The sequence below is a fragment of the Neolamprologus multifasciatus genome, chromosome 20, assembly GCF_963576455.1.
Source record: "Neolamprologus multifasciatus chromosome 20, fNeoMul1.2, whole genome shotgun sequence".
Classification (NCBI taxonomy): Eukaryota; Metazoa; Chordata; class Actinopteri; order Cichliformes; family Cichlidae; genus Neolamprologus; species Neolamprologus multifasciatus.
The window spans coordinates 21,517,550-21,542,327 of NC_140458.1; the positions used below are offsets into that span (position 1 = coordinate 21,517,550).

Below are 24,778 nucleotides of genomic sequence, written 5' to 3' on the forward strand. Positions count from 1 at the left end.
GGGTGGGGCAATTTCTCACAGAGGTTAGACCTGTCAGTGACAGGAGTGTAACTTTTTTCCCACACGTGGCTCATGATCCGTAGTGGGTTAACAACTCTTAGGGCCACTTCCAAGGGAAGAGCCCCCACTAAAAGTGCAGTACTGGGGCTTCCCAGCAGTTGTTCTAAAAATGCAGAAGTGAAATGTGTTAAAAGCTAAAGTCCAATGGCCTGTATTTCAAGCTTTCACTGTCACTTATTATCTTTCTATTCTCACTGTTTTCCTACAGGCTTTGGGTAGTGACAAAAAAAAGATCATAAATGTCCTTCTCTGGGTCACTGGATGGGTTGAGAGTTTATATAGGAGTATAGTGTATGTAGTTCTATGAACAACTAAGTACAGTTTATTGAACACTGGCTTCAGAAATCAGGTGAAGAGATCAGATTTATTTTAATGCATTTGATTTGCAGTTATATACAGTTGTGTGCGTAGTCATCTTTTGTACCAGTGCACTGTGATTTTGGTTTCCACAGCCGAATCAAAGTTCTTACTTTAGTCCTAGATCTGTAAAATATCTTGGGATTCTCCATTTAAATTGTCTGCCATATGTGATATGTGTTTGTTTGACTGCAGGTTTAAAAAAGGATGCGTTGAACAGTCCCATCAAACCTGCTAGTAGACTTGTACCATCAGTGAGCGTGTAAGCCCCACATTCATTTTGTTTTTCTGAAAGTACAACTCCTCTCTCTTAATTTGGGTGCAGGATCTTCTAGTTAAAAACACAGGAAGAAAGTTCCTCAAAAGGTTTTCGTTCCTTGGGGGAAAGTTCCTGTGGAAACACACATTGCTTCCGTGTGGTGCAGAGCATTGAGCTTTTTGTCTCAGTGCTTGACTTTTAGACTTGTCACTTAATTCATCCAATTTGAATTTTCCACACTAGTGATTTCTTTTGAACTGTGATTTATCAGTTATACCACCTTTAAAATGGATACAATATAGGTTAAATTACTGAATCAGTTGGTCGTGACTTTGTATTGTTGGATTAGGGCCTAGTGCATTAGTGCATTTGGTTTTTACCCTGATAAATCAAGACTTCAAATGTAGGTAATGCAGAGTACTACTAATTTATACAAAATAGTTCAAGTGTGGCTTCATGTTTTGTCTTTTCCCATTTGGTGTATTTGCTTTGAAATCCTGGCAGCATACAGCATCTTTGATTTATTGTCTGATAAAACCAAACCATCCCCAGAGAGCATGTTTAAAGGGAATTTTTACACATCCAGGCTCTCCTTTGCGCATGTTTAATGATTTTCCCTACATTTAATCTCAGGGAAAGTAGGTTCTGATTTCATTGTACTAGGAAAGTCTTATCATGCTGCTGCGGCAAAGTGTTAAAGCTCAAGTAAAAGTAATTTAGCCAGACAGAATGTTTGACAGGTATTTTCTTTGTTCACTGTTAAATTACTTTACACACATCCTGCATGTAAAATTCTTTGCTCCCTTACATACACCTGCCTGATTGTTATTTCTCCCTGTGTTATCTTTTCTGTTTTACCTTTGGCACTCGCACATAGAAATGATCAGAAATTCAATATCCTGTCAATATTCTTTTTCTTTGTTTTTCTTTTCTGTTTTATAGAATATCGATTTAGGATTTAGAAAGTCGTCATTAAGGCCACAGTTCACCTTAAAATCTAATCTACATTTATTTCCTGCATGCAGTTAGCTAATGTTCCAGTCTTTCTGATAACAGCACTGAATTTTGCCGTGATCACACACGCAGGCACACCCTCACAAAGGGAAACCAACACTAGTTATGGTTTCAAGACTGGTTATGATTTCAAATTGTTCACTCTGAAGTGTGCATCTGTCTGTCATTGTAGACTGTGAGGTGTCAGCACTTAGTAGAAAAAGAAAGGGGATTCAGGATCCAGCACATGCACTCATGCACACAAACTTAAACACAGGAGCCTTCATTTCCTGGAGATTGTTATTCACTTCATCGTTTCCTTGTCCTTGCCAGCCTTCATTTGGTGAACCTTTATGTTTTGACAGATTGCATCTCATGTTGTGAATACTGACAGACATGTAGAGTGACAGGTCTGAAGATCTTCTAGTGCCATTTTCTTTAACCTGTCTTCTTCATTGATTGGAACAATGGATGGAACAATGGAACAAAGCAATACTTTCTAAGTTTTTAAGTGCTTTACAGGGCTGCAGTAGGTATATAGGATAGCATAGAATAGAATAGCTCTTTTTTGTCATTGTACATGTACAACAAAATTAAGAGTACTCCACACGAACTGTGCAGGAGTAAAAAAAAAAAAATAGTAAACACATCAGGAATAAATAACTAGAGGAAGTCTAGAGGAATGTGTACAAAACAATAGAAAGGCACACAATGGAGAGCAAAGTGCTCGGAGGTAGTGCAAAGAAAAGACTTGGTCTGAGTACAGAGTCTGTGTGCGAGTGGCCTGAGTGATGAGGGTTATTCAGACCATGGCGCAGATTGGAGAGGTAGGCAGGGGTGGGGTGTGGGGATAGTGTTTGTTGACAGTGCAAATGGCCCAGGGGAAGAAGCTGTTTGTGAGGCTGGAGGTGTGGGACCCTATTGACCCGAGGTGCCGACCAGAGGGCAGCAGGTAACAGGTGGTGGGCGGGGTGCAAGGGGTCACCTGTGATGGCCCTCGTTTTCCTGAGACAGGAGGATCTGGCGATGGTCTCCAGGGGTGGCAGAGGGCAGCCAGTGATTTTTTTGGCAGTGTTAATTTACCCTCTCTACAGACTTCTTGTTCTCAGTTGTGGCCCATGCGAATCAAACAACCAGTAACGCAGTAGAAGAGCGTTATCCCCATCTGAATAATGGGCCCAGCGTAAAAGCAAATTTTTTTCCACATATGTCTCTCATTTTGTTTTTTTCCCCTTTTTCCTTCTTGTTTTTTGTTTATTTGTGTATAAAAGTCAACAGTTTCCTTGAGACAACTAAAGATTATTATCACGGGTCAGGTCCATTCTAACATGCCACTGTCTTGTGTTGCTTATGCTATACTCAACAAGAAAAATTCAAGTCATGCCAAAATTATAATTATTATTAGTATATTAATTATGTATCAAGTTATAATTATGGATTGCGATTGAGACTACCGAAAGTCTATTTGGTAGCCATCGATCGGATGGCCAGAACCTTCACCTCTGACTGCCATCAACCCAACTAAGCACCGGGCCATTGGGCCAAGGCCTGGCCACCAAACGCATGCCTAGGCAGGCCTCAGGCAGACTCAGGACTTGCTGGAGAGATTATATCTGCTGGGGAATGTTTTGGTCTTCTATCTTCATGGGATAGATTCAACAAGGTGCTGGAAATAAACCTCAGAGATTTTTGTCCATATTGACATGATAGCATCAAACAATTGTTGCAGATTTGTCAGTTGCGCATCCACGATGCCAATCTCCTGTTCTACCACATCACAAAGGTGCTTTGTTGGTTTGAGATCTGGTGACTGTTTGATCATCTATTGATCAGTATAGGGAACTCATTTTCATGTTTAAGAAACCAGTTTGAGATGATCTGTGCCTTGTGACATGGCTCAAAATCCTGTTGGAAACAACAATCTAAAGATGGGTACACTATGGTCATAAAGAGACATGGTCAGTAACAATACACAGGTAGCCTGTGGCTTTACTTTATGAGACTTTATTGGTACTAAGGTACTATTCCCCACAACATTACACCACCACCAGCCTGAACTGCTGATAAAAAGCAGGATGTATCCATGCTTTCATGTTGTTTGCAACAAATTCTTACACTAACACAAATGTTGCAGCAAACAGACTCAAAGTTTTCTCAATGTTCTATTGTCCAATTTTGGTGAGCATGTGTGAATAGCAGATAAAGTTTCCTGTTCTTAGCTGACAGGAACTGCACCCTGTATGATCTTCTAATGCTCAAAGTCCAAAAAATTACTATTCTTTCCCATTTATCTGCTCGGTTTTTCAACTTCATAAGGTCGTCTTGACCATTTTTACATGCTTGTAGTTCAAGTTGAGTTCTGTGTGGCCTGGGGGTTGGTGACATGTAATTGGCTGATTAGATATTTGCAGGTTTACCTAAACAAGTGAGTGTATTTTTCAGTGATTTTAAAAAACTTAAAAAAAGAAGTAAAAATGTAATATTTTTATGAATGGTCTTCAAACTTTACAACAATATACTAGACCTTCAGGGACATTAGTACCCAGGTTGTGGAAGCATTTGTCCTTGACCTTCATTGTAAGGACCCAAGCTCAAAATAATATTTAATATTAAATGGTATGGAGAGAGCGGTAAAACACTCATTTAAATTTTTTCAATACGACGCCCTGCAACGTCACAGTGAAATATATACATATATATATTTGCTCCAGTCTTGCCGCATGATATGCACAATGACAGTGTTCTTGCTGCACCACTTGTTCCATGTACAATAGTAAAACTGGATTTAGTCAGTCCCAAGTGTTGAACTGTGTGAGGATAGCATTCTGAGTGACAGATTTATTATTGCTCTATTCTTCACAGTTTAAGTCACAGCTTCATTGGTTCATCATCTGCTTGGCTCACTGAGTTGCTCTGTTCCCTCTAGTCTTGTCCTCCTCTCTTTCTCCACATTTAAGTTGTCACGACTTCTTAGAGCACTAATGGGCTGTTAATCTCCATCTCTCATCAGTTCTATTCTGTTACGTTTTGTTCTCTTTTCTCTTCCCTCTTCCTTTCTTCCCCTTCTCCTGCAGTATATCACCAGGAGCACCTTCTTTGCTGGCTCAGCACTTCCCCTCTCTTCCCCCCTTGCCTTTCTGTATATACTAATGACACTGCAGCATTTAGGAGTGCTTGTGTGTGTCCTTGTGGAAAAAAGTTGTTGGTGTGGCAGTTTTTTGATATAGATATTGCAGATTATTTGGATAACTGTAGACGGATGAGACGGATAGCCATCATGACAGGTAGAGCAGAAATGGCGAGATGAAAGAGTGCAGCTCTTGGCTCTTCAGAGAGGTGTTGGCAGCGTTTCTTCCTCAGTTCACTGCACATTAGCTTAACAAGGCTGAGAACAAATATACTGACCACACTGTTGCACTAAGAGTAGAGTGTAATGAGATCCTTTAAAAAGCTCTTAATAAGCTCTTTTTTTCTCTTTTCTCTCTGCAGATGGAAAAGTGTATGCGCTGGGGGGCATGGGTGCAGACACAACACCACAGGCCCTGGTTAGGGTGTATGATGCAGAGAAGGACCAATGGCACCCAATGACATCTATGCCCACACCGCGGTATGGAGCCACGCCCTTCGTAAGAGGAACCAAAATCTACGTGATGGGTAGGAAATACATCATGCAGACGTTATACTGCTAGCATGTGCGTGTTAGCATATACTGACATTTACCTTAAAGCTGTAGAGAAATAAATGACTTCCTGCCAGTGGTGCTCCGTTAGGCTGATCTCTCTCCTTTTAGTCTCAGACAGCGTTGTCTTAAAGCTCCTTAACTGTCAATTAATATGTGCACCCAACCTTTAGATCACTGCCATCTCATGTTACCGTTTGGTATTTCTAATGAAAGCTGTTCTTACATCAGTCTCAAAGTATAGTTGTCTGTCTGTGAGAGTGTGTCTATCTCCTGTTTACAATGACAGAAGCTGGGCAAGAGGCCAGCAGTTATTTTTCTGGTGCTTTGTGGATAAACTGCTGGTCTTTGACGGTAAACTGAGGGGAGACCAGAGTGCGAGACAAACTGCTGCTGGTCTGCTTTTACCACTCTCAGATCAGAAACACAGCTAGCATTATCAAGTAAATAAGCTTCTGTACTTTAATATTTTAATATACTAGGCCTGTATATTCGTTTCGTCATTCATCCAAGTGACTTCTTCAGTCTCAGCTCACTGCAGGTTTCCCCAATCTTTTAAACAGAACATTTGCATAAGGACGGAAACTGGCACCAGTGCCAAACAATGGGCTGGGAGGTCTGTTTCTTGATCCTTAATATGCAAAATGGCATGACCATCGATCAACAACCAATGATCAAAGACCATTCATCAATGGCCATGAGTACCATTCACAGATAGTTGAGGAATGATTGCAATCACAGCATTTTAAGATGGTGAAAGATGTAGCCTTAGGCCCCCTCCTCAATTCAGAGATGGTCTTTCGCTTTTCACATAAATGGTCTCTGTGACTCAAACCAGCGTTCCTCCCTGTCCAGGATGTGCACATCCTCATCAATGACAGAGTGTCCACTGGCCTGTAGGTGTAAATAGACTGCAGAGACCTGGTCTGACGAGGTGGCTATTCTGTGTTGTGCCATCTGCATAGCCAGAGGTTGTTGCATGGCAACCTCCTGGCACCTAACAGCATACACTACATTACTCTGTTTGTGCCATGGGACCGAATTCTTGGGGTGGACAATTTTTGGCGCAGCATGTTTTAGGTTTTGAAAGCCACAGAGTGTTTAGAGAAAATGCATCTCAGCTGTTCCCATGCTCCTGACACATAAGGGATCACTAAGGGTTTGTGCTTAGGCAGCAGTTGTCTCTCCTGGATTGCCTGGAGCTTTCTTTAGGTGCCTTCCCAGCTTCCCAGACAACAAATGTCCAGGTGGGATAACCACCTTTACTCAGGGCGTTCTTGATATGAATACAAAACATGTTCCCATCATCACAATGGATTTTTGGTGAATGTGAAATTAGTCTTTTTCATTGGTTTTTGCCTCGGACCTCTCACAGGGATGTCATTTTTGTGCAGTTTCTTAATTATTGTTGAATCATGAACTTTGAACTTAGCTGACACAAGTGAGGCCAACATATATCTAAATGTTGTTCTGGGTTCTTATCTGACCTCCTGGATGAGTCACTGATGCATCCTTGTTTCACCAGTGTTTCAAGTTTTCCAGTTAAAGAATAAAGGCTTTCTCTGTCATTTACTCGAGCCCCCTAAACCTTAGAAATGACTTTGTAACCCTATCCAGACTCATTGAAGTGACTTTTTCTTTAGTTTCTTTTGCTGTACATGGTTTAGTTACTAATAAAACGTGATCAATTTGTATTATATAGTTAGAATGTTAGAATGACATAATTTATGAATTATCATTATTTCTATTAGCTACAGCTTTAAGACCTTCATGTGAGTGCAATAACTATTCAACATTAACTAATCAATATTTTTTTTTACCTAAATGACCTAAATAGTCACCTAAAGGTCTTTTTGTACCTTAAACTGAGCTGATGCTTCCCTTATATCTCAGGTATATGGAGCATAAATATTGGACTGACATTCTGTTGGTAGGCCTGGAAGTTTGTCAGTTAATAAGTTTTAATCTTGCTTGACTTGATGGAAAAACAAATAAAAGTGAAATGAATCCAACAATGCAAAAGTGTTCTGATACAAGAAACATTGATACAAGAAACACTGGCAACAGTGTTTCTTGTATCAGTGTTTCTTGTGTTTTAAAAGATTAATTGGGGAATATCCGTTTGCCTCGTAATGAGCTCTCCAACACTTGAGTTATAAAGTGTGAGAAAACAGAGAGAGACGAGGTCAAAGCAGGAGGTCAAGCAGGTGGAGTTCAGATGGTGTTCATTTATCTGATGACTCAGTGTAACACTGATATATATGGTGAAGAAATCAGTTTATCACAGGTCAAACAACAACATCCATCACCCTGACAAATGATTGCTGTCTGCCACAAAGTGACCTCCCTTTCATCATCAGATAAACAAGCCGACATTTGGGCAATGTGGCTGCAAACAGAATTCTATATTCACGTAAAAACAACAGATGTGCAGACGCGTCCTGCGCTCTTTTAGCACTGCATCATTTTAAAGGCTCTTTTTCTGACCTGAGTTAGACTTGAATTTAGGATTTTAGTCATGTTAAAGCAACTAAAGGTTTGTAAACTAATGGCTCAAATACACTCTGTTACCTGTCTCTAAGACTCAGAACCATCCATGACTGATAATTCAGACATGCAGCATCTTCTCCTTTGTCTAAAAGAACTCAAACTAAACTCAAACTAAAAAGAAGATGTGTTCAAAATGTGCTAAGACAATGCAAAAAAAAGTCTGGCAAATAGTAGAAGAAATGGCATAGCACCTTAAATGTAATTCAGTGTCTGCTACCTATGATGTAACCTAACACTAAATACCACGGCCACCAGTCCAACATACAACAATACTTTTGTACTTTTAGGCAGCAGGCATCGTATTTCAAACTGCACAGTGTTTGTGTGTTTGCAGATATTTGTTGAGCAGTTAGAAATACAGCATTTGAAATAACCTGTTAAAAAAAAGCAGTCACCTTATGCTCTTCAATAGCAACCAAAGCTTATGGACACCTGCACCGTAAATACTATCTCAAATGAATCAGGCTAACTTTATCCTGTGAAGATAGTCCTATAAATGATGTCTTTTGTATGTTATTGTTTGCTTCATTTAACTTAAAATCAGTTTGATGTTTGCAGGCATATTATGACAGGAAATAATAACTCCCACCACATGTCTTAAAGTTTATTGAAATGTTCCCGTTTCAAAATTGTGAGGAGCAGAAAGTAGAGATTTTGTGTTAAAATGTAGTGAGTAAAAACAAAAAGCAAATAATGTAAAATAAATTCATAAGTACAGATATCAATTAAATATGACACTTCTAAATAATTATAGTAACAAAATATGTGTACTTCATCTACTTTCCACCTCTGCTTGGTGTCCTGGACAGCAAATGTTTGCACATCAGCTGCTTTAGTGGAGAAGAGAAAAGAGAAAAGGCTTCTTCTTTAAAACCAACTCCCAAGTTTCAACAAAATCACATGGTATAGTAAAAATAGCCACAAAAACAAATAAGCAAACAAACAAAGAAAATCTTTACGTTTTAAGTAGAAGAGTAAACTCATTCATGTTGGTGTGGCTGCAGCTAATGATGCCGGGAAGTGCATGGGACAGAGAGCAATGACTAGTCTAAAGTGCAGCCACGTGGTCTGTGCACAGATGGGAGTTTAATCATATTATATCACATTAGACACAGACTAATTTGTAATATACCAAGAGAATATAAATAATTTATGCTATTTTTTAAGCTGTCCCTCTCTCTCTCTCTCTCTCTCTCTGTGACTGTAATGTCTTCTCGCTGGGATTGCGTTAAAGCTTTACCGTACCTTGCACATTCATGCTGCTTCTACAGCTGCTGCTGCACTTGAGGGGGTTTTTCTCTTCATCGGGTGCTTGAACATCTTTTCATTTAAATTCCCTGTGTTCCCAGTCAACAGTGGCCTTGCTGCCAAATGACGTAACTCACGAGGCTTCCTACCGCTTTGAAATTCTTGTGCATGCGTGCCTCCGTGTGTTCACAGTACACATCAAGGATTTTGCAGCAGCGTCGTGGTTAGCAATCAGCACACGTGCAGCTGAAAAACAGTTGTCAGCAAAGTGAAGGATGACGAAAAAGATTATTCAGTGAAACAAATACGCGAGTGTAAAAACACACACAGCACTGGATGAATACTGCACCACACTTCATCAGCAGCAAATAAAGATAAAGAATCTAAATCATGACAAAAACAAACATCTTCATTTTTACCACTGAATTTACTGCATAAAGGAGATAGACACACTCTCAACAAGTAAATCATAAATGGTGTTTAAACCAGCCAGCACTCTGTACTTTCATCCCCAGTAAGAATCTTGGATAGCTGATGAATTACTGTAACAACTACCATCACAAATCTCAGAATGCACACCATTACACGGCAGTTTTCCTGCTTATTCTTTTTTTTATTGGCAGTTTGGGAGACATCCAAGTGTTAGCTTCTGCTGGAGGCAAAAGTGAGAAATTCTTACAGCAACATACGTATAACATTTCAACCATTTGTTACTGAACCACAATGTAATATTGTAATATATTCCTTATCAGCCAATGTTGAACACAGAATGGACATGAATAAAGAGCAAAAAATATGAAAGAGGACAACAGCAATCTGGCACCGCAGTAGCTAACTTACTCATAAAATACAGTTAAACAAGATTTTTAGTTAATAATAGCTACAACTGAAAAACGTATATTAGTATATTTTCTCTAATAAATGCCTATGTAAATTATTTTTTAACACATGAAACAAACAGTTTTCCTTAAGATTTACAATGTGTAGGTATTTATTTAGTCATTTATGCGCTAAAGGTGGATCTCCTGTCTCCTCCTTACTACTTTTAAATTTTAAATTTGTTGACAATTGAAATGACAGTTTTGATTAGCAAATAGCTAATATTGCTACACCAATAGTAATGGTTATATTAAAAAAAATAAGGAAGGCTCTATAATTCACATTTGTAGAATGCACTCCATACACACATTGTTTATGCTCAGAGATGTCTTGTTTATTTAGGCTTCTTTATGCAAAAACCCACAGTCTGGTCAGCGCTGGTCTCAGCTTTTCCAACAACCCCCTCTCTCGTCTCCCGCCTCACTAAGAAGGGGAAAAAAGACTCATCAGTCCACCCTTTGCTTTATGTAATATCATTTAGAAGTCTGAAGGTTAGGATTTGAAATCACGTGCGATCATATTTCACCAACAAAGGATACCTGGAGAAATTTAGCTTATGCTAATACTGGCTAGCTTGGTAAACAATGATGCTGAATGCAATACTAATATCACCTTAGGAGGCCATTTGATGCACTGTAGGTTTTCGTGCTTGCAATAGTTTTTTAGTTTTGGATGCTTTATTCTTTTTTCTTTAAAATAATTGCTATGTTAATTATGCCAATTTAAAATGTTATGATCTTGGTGGTAGCTAATAGTAGCTAATGTTTAATTATGTTGGTGGAGTTTACTGTTGCTACATTAACATATTTTAATAGATGTAATTTCACTTTTCCCTGTCTCTGTACAAATGTAGAGCCAAAGTATAGTAGGAATGGATGCTTGTTGTCTTCCACTGGTGACAGACTGTAATTTTAACCTGTACAGTAGTGACTGGTGCTTGGAGATGTGGTATTGATTGGTATTGGTATTACTGATATTGGTCTTTCACTTTCTACGACTGTTGTGGATGCTCACAAAATGATTATTAATTATTAGCAGGATTAGTATTTTCTCACTAACAAGCTACAAATAATACATAGATAAATTGTGTTTGGAGCTTGTCAGCTATTGAAACAGACAACAGTGAACCACACAGTTCATGAAACAGTCCTTTGATGTTCTTACATACCGATCCCAATGGTGTTCTGCAAAGCTCCTTCATTCTCAGCATCTGTCAGTCATAACAATTAACCAAGTTGCTAATAAAAAAAAGAGCTATTCAGAAAACCAATTAACCGGAATTCATAAAAGAACCTAGTAAGAAAATGGAACAAATTAAAATATTAATAATACAGTAAGACTGATTATGCATGCACTGGCTTCTTTAGCTATGAAGGCTTATGAAGCAACGGGCCAAAGACTAATTGATTCTTTTGTTTTTTGTTTTTTTTTTATTGTCCAGATTTCTCTCTGTTATGTATAATCTACATAACAGAGAGAAATCTGTTATGTAGATTATACAGATGGCTTATTTTTGCTGGGCTGAATTTGGTTTAGAATGCAGCTCAGGCCCGTGATTATATGTAGATTTGTGCAAAAGCTGTCCCCTTCAGTAGTGCAGCAGTCCAGATTCTCTGTTTTACACGTTTGCCAAAATGTTAGTCTGTGGAGTATTGCAGCAACACTAAAACCATATGTGAACTATGTACTCTCACGGAAAGTCATACACAGTAGATTCTGCTGCAATCAACCAAATCTTTTGCATGGAATCTCTTTTTCTCACATGTAATGCTTCCCACACAGTTCGACTCTTTGTCTCGCTACTGCTATCGATCTCTTTGCCACTCTGCCCACTCCAGCTGACCCTCTTCCACTTTCTTCTCTCACTCCTCCACATTCTGTTCTTCTCTTTCTATAATGCTTTCTATAATTTCTCTGTCACTCTCTCATATTCTTTACATTTCCCCCTTCTTTTTCCGCTGCCTCCCTCCCTATTTGCCTCTCACCCCTGGCCCCCACAGTGCTGCGCTGCTTTCAACCCCCCTGTTCCCATCATTCAAACTCTTACTGCCCGCTCCATGCAGGCTCTCTCTCTCTCTCTCTCTCTCTCTGTCTCACAAAGCTTGCCTTCCCCTTGTAGTCGTATTTTACAAGGTTAAGTTATGATTTGTGGAAGTAAACAACTCCTAAGTGTCCTAGGGGAGCTCCCTGCTGCTGTGCTCTCCTTTCAGCCCAAAATGAAATGTGGTCCCAGCGCTGGTCTGTCCACTCGCTAGACTTTGACATAAATGCCAAGGAAACTATGTGACAGGCACTGGGGATTAAAAAGCAATGAAACAGGAAATGGAAACAGGGACAAACAGTGTCACACAGAAAATTTGCATTTGTCCTTGGCTTGTTGTTTGTGCACATGATAATATTTCTGGGAATATATTTCATTTATGAGAAGGGGCATGCAGTTTCCATGTCTTCATGATAATACACAGGTGACTTTGTCAGTTCGCTCACATTTCACTTCTCTGGATTTTAATAGAATCACTTGTAATTGTAAAGCTTTGTCATAATCACAAATTCACTGAATCTCTCTCCCCTCTCCTCCAGGTGGTCGCCAGGGAAAGATGCCGGTGACAGCACTGGAGGCTTTTGACCTGGAGATGAAGAGCTGGACACGCTATTCCTGCATCCCCAGCCGGAGGGTCTTTTCCTGCTGTGCTTCAAATGAGCGAAGCCTCTTCAGCCTTGGGGGCCTCCAGCAGCCGGGGCCGCATAACTTTTACTCCAGACCTCACTTTGTCAGCACCACGGAAGAGTATGATCTGGATCAAGGTAAGCTGTTATTTAACCCTGAAGGAAGTCATGAGTTTAAGATGACATTTTTAAGGTCGAACTCAAGGGATGAAATACAGCCTGAAGGAGCAGGAGCTTTCTGGGTGATCCGTTAAACTGGTTAGGCAGCGGTTTTGATGCTTTCACTCTCTCTTTCACTCTCTTTAAATGGGTTTGAGTATTGGAGATTAGCCCATTATAGTTAGATGGCAAGTATTTTGTAAAATTTTCTACCTGTCCAATAGTGCTATACCTGCCTGACCACCACAAATAAGGTAAATGGTTCTTATATAGCGCTTTTCTACTCTGTCTTGAGCACTCAAAGCTTTTTACACAACTTCTACATTCACCCATTCACATCCATTTGCACAATGCACATTTTTCTACTGTTTCTAAGTGCTTCCTAATTTTTATCCACACACATTCATACTCCAGTGGATGCACCGGAGAACAACATGGGGTTAGTATATTGCCCAAGGACACTTGGCATGCAGAGTGGACATGTATATTTACATAATTTCTTTCTCCTCCTCCCTCATTTTCCACCTCCTCATCTTTCTCACTTCAAGCATTATATAATGAACTGAGCTCATGGCTCTAACACATGAAAATGTGCATAAACATGCTTATTTATTTCTCATATTGTGGCAATTACTTATTGTCAGCAGATCAGACACAAAATTCTCCCATCTCCGGACAGGTGACAATGAGTTGGCTAAAGAACAACAAGAAGGTTGTAAGTTAACATTATGGCGGCTAACATTAGGTTTGAGTATCCTAAAAATCACATTTTTCCTCTGAAAAACAATTTGATTACATTCTCACATCATAAGAGTTTATTTGCCAAGTGCCTGAGTCTATCATTGGTAGATCCACTTCAAAGAAAGTTTCAATAATCCCAGCTAACAGCAGCTAACAGCAGTGCTTACTGACAGAAATGTTCAGGATATCCTCAACAACTCACCTATTGCTGTAATCAGGGATCAGTTTCGATGACTCGCTGACTTATAGCGGACTCCCAGGACACCGGGCATATTGACACTGCAGTCATATTGACAGCTGAGGTAAATGACATTTGTCATACAGTGGCAATTGTAGTTAGGAATATGCATTGAACTGGGATGTTCAGTTCAGTTCAGTTCAGTTCATTTTTATTTCAAACATTTCAAACATGAGCCTTCACAATCATTACAATATATTATTCCATTATTTGTTTGAAAAGGAGTAGGTAGAAGTATTTACTTATTTGTCCCTACCAGTGTTGGGTAAGTTACTTTAAAATAGTAACTTAGTTACATTACTAGTTACTTCTATCAAAAGTAACTCAGTTACTTCAAGTTACTCGTTACTTTCAAAGTAACTAGTTACTAACTACTTCTCTTGTTAATGTGTTGCTTCCATAACTTTGCCAGTCTTCTAGCTTGCTTACTTGCCACAAGTGCACTGTGCCACCTACCAATAGAAAGGAAAAGATAATGTGCATATTTCTACGAGAGAAATCCCACGCCTGGACCGTCATTGACTGCTCCCATGATTCTAGCCTACGTCACAGCATCATGTGCGCCTTTTACATCCAACACAAAAACTGCAGTCGTGATGCTTTGATTGTACTCAACTTACTGTACTGTAACTCGGAAATTCTGCCTTCTGAATAGGAAGATGTAGGTAACACCAGACTGCAGATGAGCTGCATACAGGGCTGGACGGGGACAAAAAATCGGCCCGGGCATTTTGACTAGAGACTGGCCTGCCATTATAGGAAAAATCATAAAGCCTTTGAATGAAAACAAACGCTGTTGTGACAGTGATGTTACCAGCTGTCAGCTACCTAAAAAGGATCCTGGGGTTATCTGTCTCTCAGAAACAGTTCATAACTTCCCTTCAACTCATTCATGTCACCTAAAAGGTAAACCTGTTTCTCCATCACCTGTTCAGCTCTGATGATTCAGTAAGGACATCTCCTGGTTTCCTCTTCATGTTTCCCTCTCACCAGATAACCAAACCGATATCATGACCAGCAGCTTTTTTGCAGCTGTGGCTCCAGCAAACATCAGCTGATACTAGAAATTAATATTAAATCAATTCTAACAACAGCTGATCAAGCTTAAAGGTGCTGCTGTTGTTTAGCGCGACATCGGCTGGTTTCCTGTTTCTGGCGCAAAGTGGGCGATAAACAAACAAGAGAGCCGATCAGCTGATCATTGATCAGTTTTCATGAAGGGGGGGGGGGGGAGAGAATGAAAGAAGAAGAGGCAGCTGTGCAGCGTAAAGACAGAATAACTCCAGCTTTGTGCCTTTTTCATTGTAGCTGAATTACGGGACAAACTGTTCCTTTTCGCCTCAATAAGAAACGCGTAATATTTTCTCTGAATACCAGACGGGACGGTTGGCAACTCTAATAACTTATGAACAAAATAAAGTTCAACATCATTAACTTCATAGCACCCACCCAGCTGTATAGAGATTGAAAATGTGACGTCATTCAAGGGTAAAACCGCAAAGAATTCTGGGAACTCGTGGCAAGAGGTACTAGCGCATGCAGGCTTTCAATTGAAATCAGTTACACAGCGATAAAAAGAAACACAAAAAATTGTCAAGAAGCTGTTGTATTATTAACTGCAATAGCCGGTCGCATGACAGCCACGGGAAGCCGACGGGTAAAGAGATCGTTTTTTTATCGGATTACGTCGTTGAAGAGAAATTGTTCGAGCCATGTTTCCGAAGTAAAAAGAGGCGACGGATGGCCTGGATTACAGCCATTCAAAGACCAAATATAACTCACAGAACACTCCAGCTCACAGGTTAGTCTGCTCCAAGCATTTCCACAAAGGTCAGTCTTCTGTTGTAGTTAATACATCATTTTTTATAACATAATTTGTGATATAGGTTACAAGCAAGTCTGGCGCTGAACAGAAATTGTGGCGCTATGCTCATTTGTTTATTGTGCATAAATAGTGAATTGTCCTGACACAATATTGCGTTTCGCTTCTGTTATTACCATGGTACATTGACAAAAACATATACTTTTATTCACAGGATAAAACAGGTTTTTTTGTATCTCTAATTGCCCAGTACGATTACAGCATACAATATTATTGTCACTGCTACATTTCTGTAATGCGAACCAGAAATTATTTCCACTACTTATTAATTACCGTTTAGCTTAAAGGTCCTATTAATAAACGGTTAACGAATGTGTATTTATGAAGACGATTTGTGAGACTGGTAAACTTATGATACGTACGATGGTCTTTCGTTCTACATGGTGCATTTCAAGGTCCTGTACCCATCCGTCGGTAAACTGTACTTGGGCTTGTTGCAGTGACCTGAAGTTACTAAACTTCACTCACTCCAAGAACCGTATGATTATAAATATGAGCGTGGTGAAAGTTGGGCAGCATGCTAACGTATTTTGTCCACTCTGTGCTCGTAAGGGTATAAACCTTTCACTCCTTTGATTTTTTTCCTCGTATCTTTTCTTTGCCTTTTCATCAAGTCTGTCTTTGTACGGACCGGCATTGTTGTCCTTCGTTTTGTACATAACTTTTTTGGGGGGCAAAGAAAAAGCAAGAAGGTATTGGAACCGGAGAATGAACGTTTTGCGGTGCTGCAAATGCTTGCATTTGATGCGGTACTTGGATTTTTTGCCACGAGTTACCGGCATGCAATGCGCGAAAGTCACGTGGTCTGTCAATCTCTATAGAAACTCCGTCATGCTAGCTAGTACGCAGTATGGAAAAAGTCAGAATAACGAAAATAAACTCCACCTAAACTTGGTTTATATCTGACCCAGATAGCCTGCAGGTCATAACTTCTTACCTTAAGTTCAGTTCACACTTGGACCAGCAGCCGCCTCGGGTCTCTTTTCCTTCTGCGTCCCCTTTCCCTCATCCACCTGCTGGCCTCCACCACTTGCTAATGTTACAGAATCTGTGGTGGAAGCTCCGCGATAGCCACCACACAAAGTAACGAGTAACGACCCTATCTAAATCCCAGTAACGACTAACGCGTTCCTGATTTTGGCATAATAACTAGTTACCGTGCTCGTTACCACAATAATAACGTAGTTACTGTAACGCGTTACTTAATAACGCGTTAGTCCCAACACTGGTCCCTACCCCCTCAAGTTTTACCTCTCATTCAAAAATTTTTTTTTTTTTTTTTTTTTTTTAGTCTTAAATTAAACAAACAACATATGAAACAAAAGTAAAGCAAAACAAAACAAAACATACATAAATCAAAAACAAGAAATTAGCAAGCCCCACCACAGTTTCACATTGAACTGGGATGTGAAAAAACATAATTCAGTTTACGGCAATCAACAGACATGTGGAGTGTTCTTCCCATTCCCTTTCAATATGTAAATGAATCAGAACGGTAGCAATATTGAAATGTATTGATTTTTGTATAGTATTTTTTTTCTCTCTTATTTTCTTTACTAAATGTACCTGTATATTGTGGTGGACACATTTTACACACTGTGCCTTTAAAAAGGACAAATTGCATAAAAGTTTAAAAGATAGATTAAACAGATCAAAGCACAAACATGTGTTTCCTTTCATAAAGAAAAAAATAAAACAAACAAAGAATAAATAAATAAGGAAAAATCACACACACATACTTGCAATGATGATATAACAAATTATGTATTTATGTATGTGAATTATTGAAAATGTCAGGAATATTATAAATTATGGAGCCTTATATTGCGTTATTTTAACATACACTGTTGTCATTTCAGTCTTGTGTAACAGCAAAGGCAGACAGTTAGAATGAACCACGTGTCAGCCTCACATAACACACAAATTTTAAAAAAACTACTCACATCCTTCCAGCTGAAGCCTTCTTATCAGGCTTTTCTTTCTGCACCTTAGCTTGTTAAATGAGCTGCCAAACAAATTTGCACAGCTACGATCAGTTTGCACACTAGATAGCTAATTACCTGCTCATGTGCAGCACATTAAACCATCAGCAACTTGCATTTCTCTCCGGCTGGTTAAGATCAAACATATGGAGCAAATGCTCCTCATTTCAGTGATTAAAACACACACGCACACAAAGGAATGACGAACTGTGACTTCAGCGGACGGCAGCAGGAGCGAGAATTTGTTTTAGTGCGTTAATATATATAATGCTTTCATTATTTTAGTGTAGTGATTATATTTAATGTTGTGAAAATGGCTTTGCTTCGCCGTCCTTTAATAGTGTCTGTTTAAGTAAAGAAGGATCTCTCCTTTAATACGAAAAGGCTACAGGATGTTTAGTATTATCACAAAATGCAATAAGTTTAATGCGTCAAACAGGAACAGAGAGAAACAAGGCTTTTTACTACAATGAGGGGATTACAAATGCAAGCCTGGTTTAATTAAGTACTTTCTCCAGTTGAGGTAACTAAAGTTTCAAGTCCACTTTTAGAGCACTTCATGTGCTTGATAGACATCAAGCATAGGTACAAAACATCACAATTCGAGACACCAGTTTCTTTCTCAGTTCCTTTTTGCTGCTGTGGTCTGTGTTAACATACCTCAGCTGGCTTAAGGTGTATAGGATCTTGTCTGAATACAATGTATACATGCAGCGGTATCCTGGTTTCTTTCAAAATGCTGCAGCTTACATGCTTAAATGTCATTTTGTTTAAAACTAACATAAACACAGGAATGGAGTGCTTCAGAACTTGATCGCAAGCAGGATACTCACCTCTATATAAGCTCACCTAATGTGCAGTTCGTGTTATGGATACTGCTGTGTTGTGTTAGTGTTGGGGTAAACAATATTCACATTCTTTCTTCTACTCCATTCTTTTAAACTGTGGCACAATGAATGGCTGCTCAAATAGTCACATCCTTAAGCTGTTTTTTATCCTAACTTAAATTGTATAGGACAGCGGTCCACAAGCCAGGCCACAGACCAGTACGAGTTGAGGTTCAGGTGTAAATTTATAGTTTTCAAAGTTTATATTGTCAGATATAAGAGAGTCTGTGGCACAAACAAAGTTGGGTACCGCTGGTATAAGAGCCATGGAAGGAAATGTTATGTTATGTGGTCAACAGGGAGCATATATAATGAGGGACCCTTCTGAGGAACAGAGCAAGGGGAGCTGTGGCCACCAATGAACACTAAAAAATGTTCAGACATGACCTAGACCACTGCAGAGGAATTTCAGATATACCCACCCAGGAGAAATTCAGACAAAGCAGTCCAGTTACTCTGCTTTGTGAATTCCTGTATGCTTGAATAATTTCAGTTGATAAGAAGGAGAAGCTGCCTGGTAAACAGCCTAATGGAATCAGCGGTTGGGTTTCTCACAGTGTGTGCTATGCCACCCTGGAGCACTTGGAATGGGGAATACAAAGCAGCCCAAATATGGGAAGATTATACATTAGTTGAGTCAGATCATATCAAATCAAATCCACACTGTTGATGATGATGCTGCAGAATCCTGACCAGTGAAAGAAATGGGCAAACACTTCTACCACACGGTTTGTTGATTGACTCACTTTAAATGTTGATGCATAAAACATGACTGAACAAATGCATGTATGCAATGTTGGCAATAAATCTGATTTGAGTAATGACAACACTTCAGGCGCTTAAAGGTGCCCTTAGCTGCTGCAAATCTGTCAATGATTTTAACTGTTTGCTTTATTAATACCTCAGGAGTCAAAACAGAGTGAATCATTAGGATTATGTGGGATATAAGCTTTAATTAACCCACATTATTATTTAGTGATTTTGTGCAAGGATTATAACATATGCTCCAAATCCCATTTGAAGCGTGAAATCAGAGTGTGGCTCCTCACATATACTATTAAGCTGTAATTAAGTCTGTTGTAGGCAAATGAGATATTTGATGTTACAGAAGGGTGAAAGCTGAGTGAAACATTTTTAATATAGCACAAACAGTTCATGTATCCTCAAAATCCACACATTGTAAGTAAAGTTAAGTGGTTTAATGTCATGTTGAAACTAAGCAGCAATATTGCCATAAACAATCTTTCATATATGCATATTTCTCTGGCACTTACATTCAGCAGGGAGCTTGTGGTTTAAGTGCAATGTTATACTGACTGTCAGTCTGATTTGTAGATGTTTATTGCAGGATGTGAAGCCAGCTGCATCAGTCATTTGTTCTTCTGCAGATAAAGACGAGGAGATCTGTTTGTGTGCCTTCGGTGACAGATGATGATTCAAACACTGTCACCTTGCAGTTCATGAGAACCCTTTCAAATGTGGCATTTCAATCATGTGAGAAACATGGTTTTTAGCTGTCATCTCCCTTTCTATATATATGTGTGTGTGTGTGTGTGTGTGTGTGTGTGTGTGTGTGTGATTGCTTTACCTTTTTTGCTTTCTTTCATAATTTATTATATATTTATTACCATTTTTATACTTCCATATTGTTGTATATACACTACATCAGTGATTCTAAAACTGTTACCCATGGCCCAGAGAGCCATGGTAGCCATGGGTTAAATTACTATAAATATTTATATATTTACAATAAAAACTGATGAACTGGAGTCATGTGATTTAAATTAGTTTTTTTTAACTTCTTTGGCAGACCAGTTTTTGATAAAGAACTACACCATGTCAAGTAAAAAGAGACCAAAAGGCCAAAGCATGATGTGACAAAAACATTTTCCTCGTCTTCACCACTCCTTCTTCTTTTTCTTCAGAGGAACAAAGAGAAGAAGTGATTGATGGTAAATGGACTGATTCCTATATAGCACTTTTCTGCTCTCGCAGAGTACTCAAACAGCTCTATACAACATGCCACATTCACCCAATCACACCCATTCTCACAAGCACTTTTTCTATACTGAGTGCTTTCTAACTACATTCAAGCACATTCAACTTGGGGTTAGTATCTTGCCCAAGGATATTTGACATGCAGACTGGAGTAGCCATCCCCATTGATTGAAAATAAGTGCAAAAAATGGAGGAAAAAGTAATTTAAGATCATAGTTGCACACAGTACAACACATTTAGCACGTTTGTCTAAGCTAAATAAAAAGATAATGGACAATGACGCATCACAATTGCAATAAAACAGTAATCCCCTATCAGACTGTTATCAAGTTATGACTGAAAGGAAGCAAGCTAGCATGTAAGTGCATGCAATCTGTTTGTGATAATACAACATTTAAAATGAAATGCAATGACCAGACAAGCACCAGCTGTAACGGAGCTCCCATCGTGGGTTTACTCTTGTTTGACAGAACCAAAAGATGATGTTGAGACAGTCGAGTTTCTGTTGTCAAAATACCAATGTCAGGCTTCAAAAACCCTAAATGGGGGCTACTGTGATTTTTCTTTTTTTCTGTTAATGCTATTACAGCTGTGGATGTTCATATGGCCAAAGCATCACATAATGATGTCATCATGCACAGTGAATCCCTCTGAGTGAGAAGCTCTTGCTTTATACTCTGAACATTTGGTTTCTGACAGTTTTTTCTACTCTTTGCTTCTGTCACACACTTGATGATCTGAAAGGATGCAACAAAGATACCTGAACATGTTTTGAACTGCAAATCATGCAAAGCTAGTATCACTGAGCTCAGAAAGTATTGGACTGGAAATTAGGGAATTTTAACTAATGTAAGATTAATAAATTGTTATTAATATTTATTAATTATTGATTATTAATTGTAAAATTATTAATCCGATAATAATCATCACTATTGGAAGAGTGAAATGTTGTTGTCATAGTGAGTACAGGCTGTACTTGTGAAAGCCAAGAGATGATGCTGTTAAATCTTATTCTGTACAAATACAATGTTTTGGATTTTCATGAGAAAAATAGTAAGTAAGGATTCTTGTGTGATTATTTGGAATTTTGGGAACAAACTAGATAAAGAGGTCAGTTCCCTCAAAATGGCAAGCATTCTCAATGGTGTGGACATTAAGTAGGATATGTAAGTGCTCAATTCAAGGCTAGAGTCTGCCCTTTTCAAGCAGCATGACTGAAAAATGTTTAAGTGTATACTGAATCTCAAGTAGCCTCAGAGACTGAATCGGTCCCCTAGAGTTTAAATGCTGTTAGATACAGCAATGCAATGTCTCAAAATATCCTCAGTCAAGCTGTGATGATTCATAGTCTTAGATAGATAAATAGATGGCCATAGTGACGCTTACTCCGCAATGAGTCGTGATTTGATTCTGCTTTCAAGAGCTGCGGAATGAAAAGAAAGCTGAGTTTGGACTTTAAAAGAAAGATTGAAGACACAAAGAGATATTAACTGAGGCCAAGATTTTTAGTGTTTTGGACACAATGTGGAAAGTAATACATTTTTAAGTTTTGAAGTCTTTATAGCTTTGACTAATCTGCCAAATATTCTTTGCATTTAATCACTAACTTAGCATTCTTGTCTTTACTTTGATAAACCAAGACTCACAGTGAAATCTGTGGCAGTTTCTCTGCAGAGGCACTGATGCTCAGATGGTTCACCTTAATATGTACTGGGTTTCAAAAAGAATACATTATAAAGGGTATAGAAGTAGTTGTGGAAGTCATGACCAATACTGTGTTTCTAAGTTGTTGTTGAGCTTTTTTTCCTGTTTAATTCTATTCAGTGAAAGAAAATAAATTAAATAATTGGTCTGAAAGTTTGGTTGCTGTAGCTCAGGAGGTAGACTGGACATCTATTTATCTGTGGCTCAATCCCCGGCTGCTCCAACCAAATTTCCTTAGGCAAATACTAGGCCATTCATCCCAGTGTGAAAGTATTTAAGCATAAGAAAAAAAAAGTGCTTTGGTGAATTAGGTGAGTTGTAGTAAGTACTCAGGTAGAGGAATCATAACACAGTATCGAATAGCCCAGGGATGGGGCAACTCCAGGCCTCAAGAGCCGGTGTCCTGCAGGATTTAGATGTGTACTTGAACCAACACAGCTGATTTAAATGGCTAAATTATCTTCTCAACATGTCTTGAAGTTCTCCAGAGTCCTGGAAATGAACTAATCATGTGATTCAGGTATCTTGACCCAGGGTGATTTGCCTCGGTGAGGGCTGAAGTCCCGCACCCCTGGAATAGCCCCACTAGCAGCTATTTACAGTTCAGCTGTTAGTGGGGCTCATGCTTAAACATTTACATTTTTATATTTTTCAAGGAAAAGGGAAAAACAGTATGGCTTCTTACTAGAAGGGTGTGTGTGCTGAACTGATTTAGGTCTGCAGTGCAGACCTTTCACCAGCTGAGAACATTTAGAGCAGCGATGTCAAACTCATGTTACATCACCACTTTGATCTTAAATGAGCTGAACCAGTGAAGTTTCCTTTTTTGTCGGTTTAAAGAAGTTTAACTACACATTTAATCCCTGAGATGTCTTAATATAAGAAAAATAACTGCAAATTATAACAGTACCTATCAGCTTTTCTGTATGATAAAGGAATGATGCTAGTTAATGGTTAATGGTTAATCAGTTAGCACAACTCTTTGGGCTTTAATTCATGTGTAAAATTACAGGACAGTTTAGCTCACTGTGCAGAAATTATAAACTTTAAAAATTATAAATAAATAAATTGTAAACTTTGTGAAGTAATTATCAATTTTATATATATATATTTTAAACTTTGGATACTATAAAAGACACATTTCGATTGTAGACAATGAAGGAAAAAAAAGGGAACTTTTCTGTTATTTACTTGTTTAGCTATTACTCTCTTACTTTGGTGTAGTATGAATAGCCACAGGGAGGTCTTTATCAGTAGAAAAGGCTTTAAAACCTATTAAAATACATTTGAAAAGTGAAAATGTATTCCCTCTTTCTGTTGGATTTAATCTTTGCCGGGTCACTTCTGGCCCCCTGCCCTTATCTTTAACACCCCAGAAAGACCCTTGGAGCTCAAGAGGTTAAAGCATAATAAAACAAAACCATAATAAAGAAGACTCGGGACTGTTGCGTGGCTAGAATGGAATATCAGACAAGAACAGGATTACATTGGGACTGAACTGATCTCCTCAGTTCTCAAACATTTATGGATTTTTGCTGTGTAGTGTTACAGTGAATAAAATATGGGATTCAAATGTGAGATTTGCAGATTATTGCATTCTGTTTTCATTTACATTTTACACAGCTTCCCATTTTATGGTATTGTTTTTGTTATGTTTTTCTCTTCTGTTTGTAAGGAAACATATGTGTTGGAGAAACTGGAGGGAAGTATTTCACTTTGTGTGGATGTGTGGGGGATTATGTTGCTGCTCCCTTGTGAAAAGATGTGTGTGTGTGTGTGTGTGTGTGCGCAGTACTGTCTGTATGTACATTTGTGTCAAATCAAGCAAGTCTAACCATGATCCCTGTTAACAATGGCTCTTTTTGCCCCTCTGAAGCGGCTCAGGTTTAATGGGTTTGACTTTGAAGAATTGAGACCTTGGCTCTGAGGCTACGCTCAAATCAGCCCCTATTTTTGAAATTTTCCAACTGTTTGTGTGTGTAATACCAGTTCATATAACAAAACAGTGTACAAAGTCAACATAGAATCAGCTTTGCCCTGACTTCCACAAAAAGGTGAAAGAGGTAATGCTAATGGGATGCAGTTGTGGAACAGCCATAAACAAATAAAAACTAGGCTCTAGACAGTGAAGCCAAAGTGAAAGTGCCTTAAACATTTCGTCTTTTTAAAGGCCACCAGGGGGCTGTGAACTTGTGGTTCACAGAGAGGAGGCTTTATATCTGTCATTCAGGTGTGTGCTCATTGGTTAAGGACCTTTGTTGGACAAGTCATTAGCCGGTGCTTTTTGGAGGTATGATTGTTGGCTAACAACTTGTTGGAAGCACCATGTTGATGGTTATAGTAAATACAACAATTATTTTATGCTATGTGTGTTTGAGGTTTTCTAAAACAAGTCTTCATGTCAGGAGCTAGTTAGAAACTGTGGATTATTATATTTTTTCAGCTAATTCAGTCAGTTTACTAGAATTATTACTATTACTAAAAAACTCAAAAAA

General features: G+C 38.8%; 1 protein-coding gene across 3 annotated transcripts in view; it reads left to right on the forward strand.

Annotated features, from left to right (window-relative positions):
- Positions 1-24,778, forward strand: part of klhdc8b (kelch domain containing 8B) — a 232,759-nt gene that overhangs the window by 160,652 nt on the left and 47,329 nt on the right. For all 3 annotated transcript variants that reach the window (XM_085145129.1, XM_085145131.1, XM_085145128.1), the window contains exons 4-5: positions 5,159-5,323; positions 12,606-12,830. In XM_085145129.1, the coding sequence (XP_085001255.1) occupies positions 5,159-5,323; positions 12,606-12,830 (390 nt within the window). The remainder of the gene's footprint in view (positions 1-5,158; positions 5,324-12,605; positions 12,831-24,778) is intronic.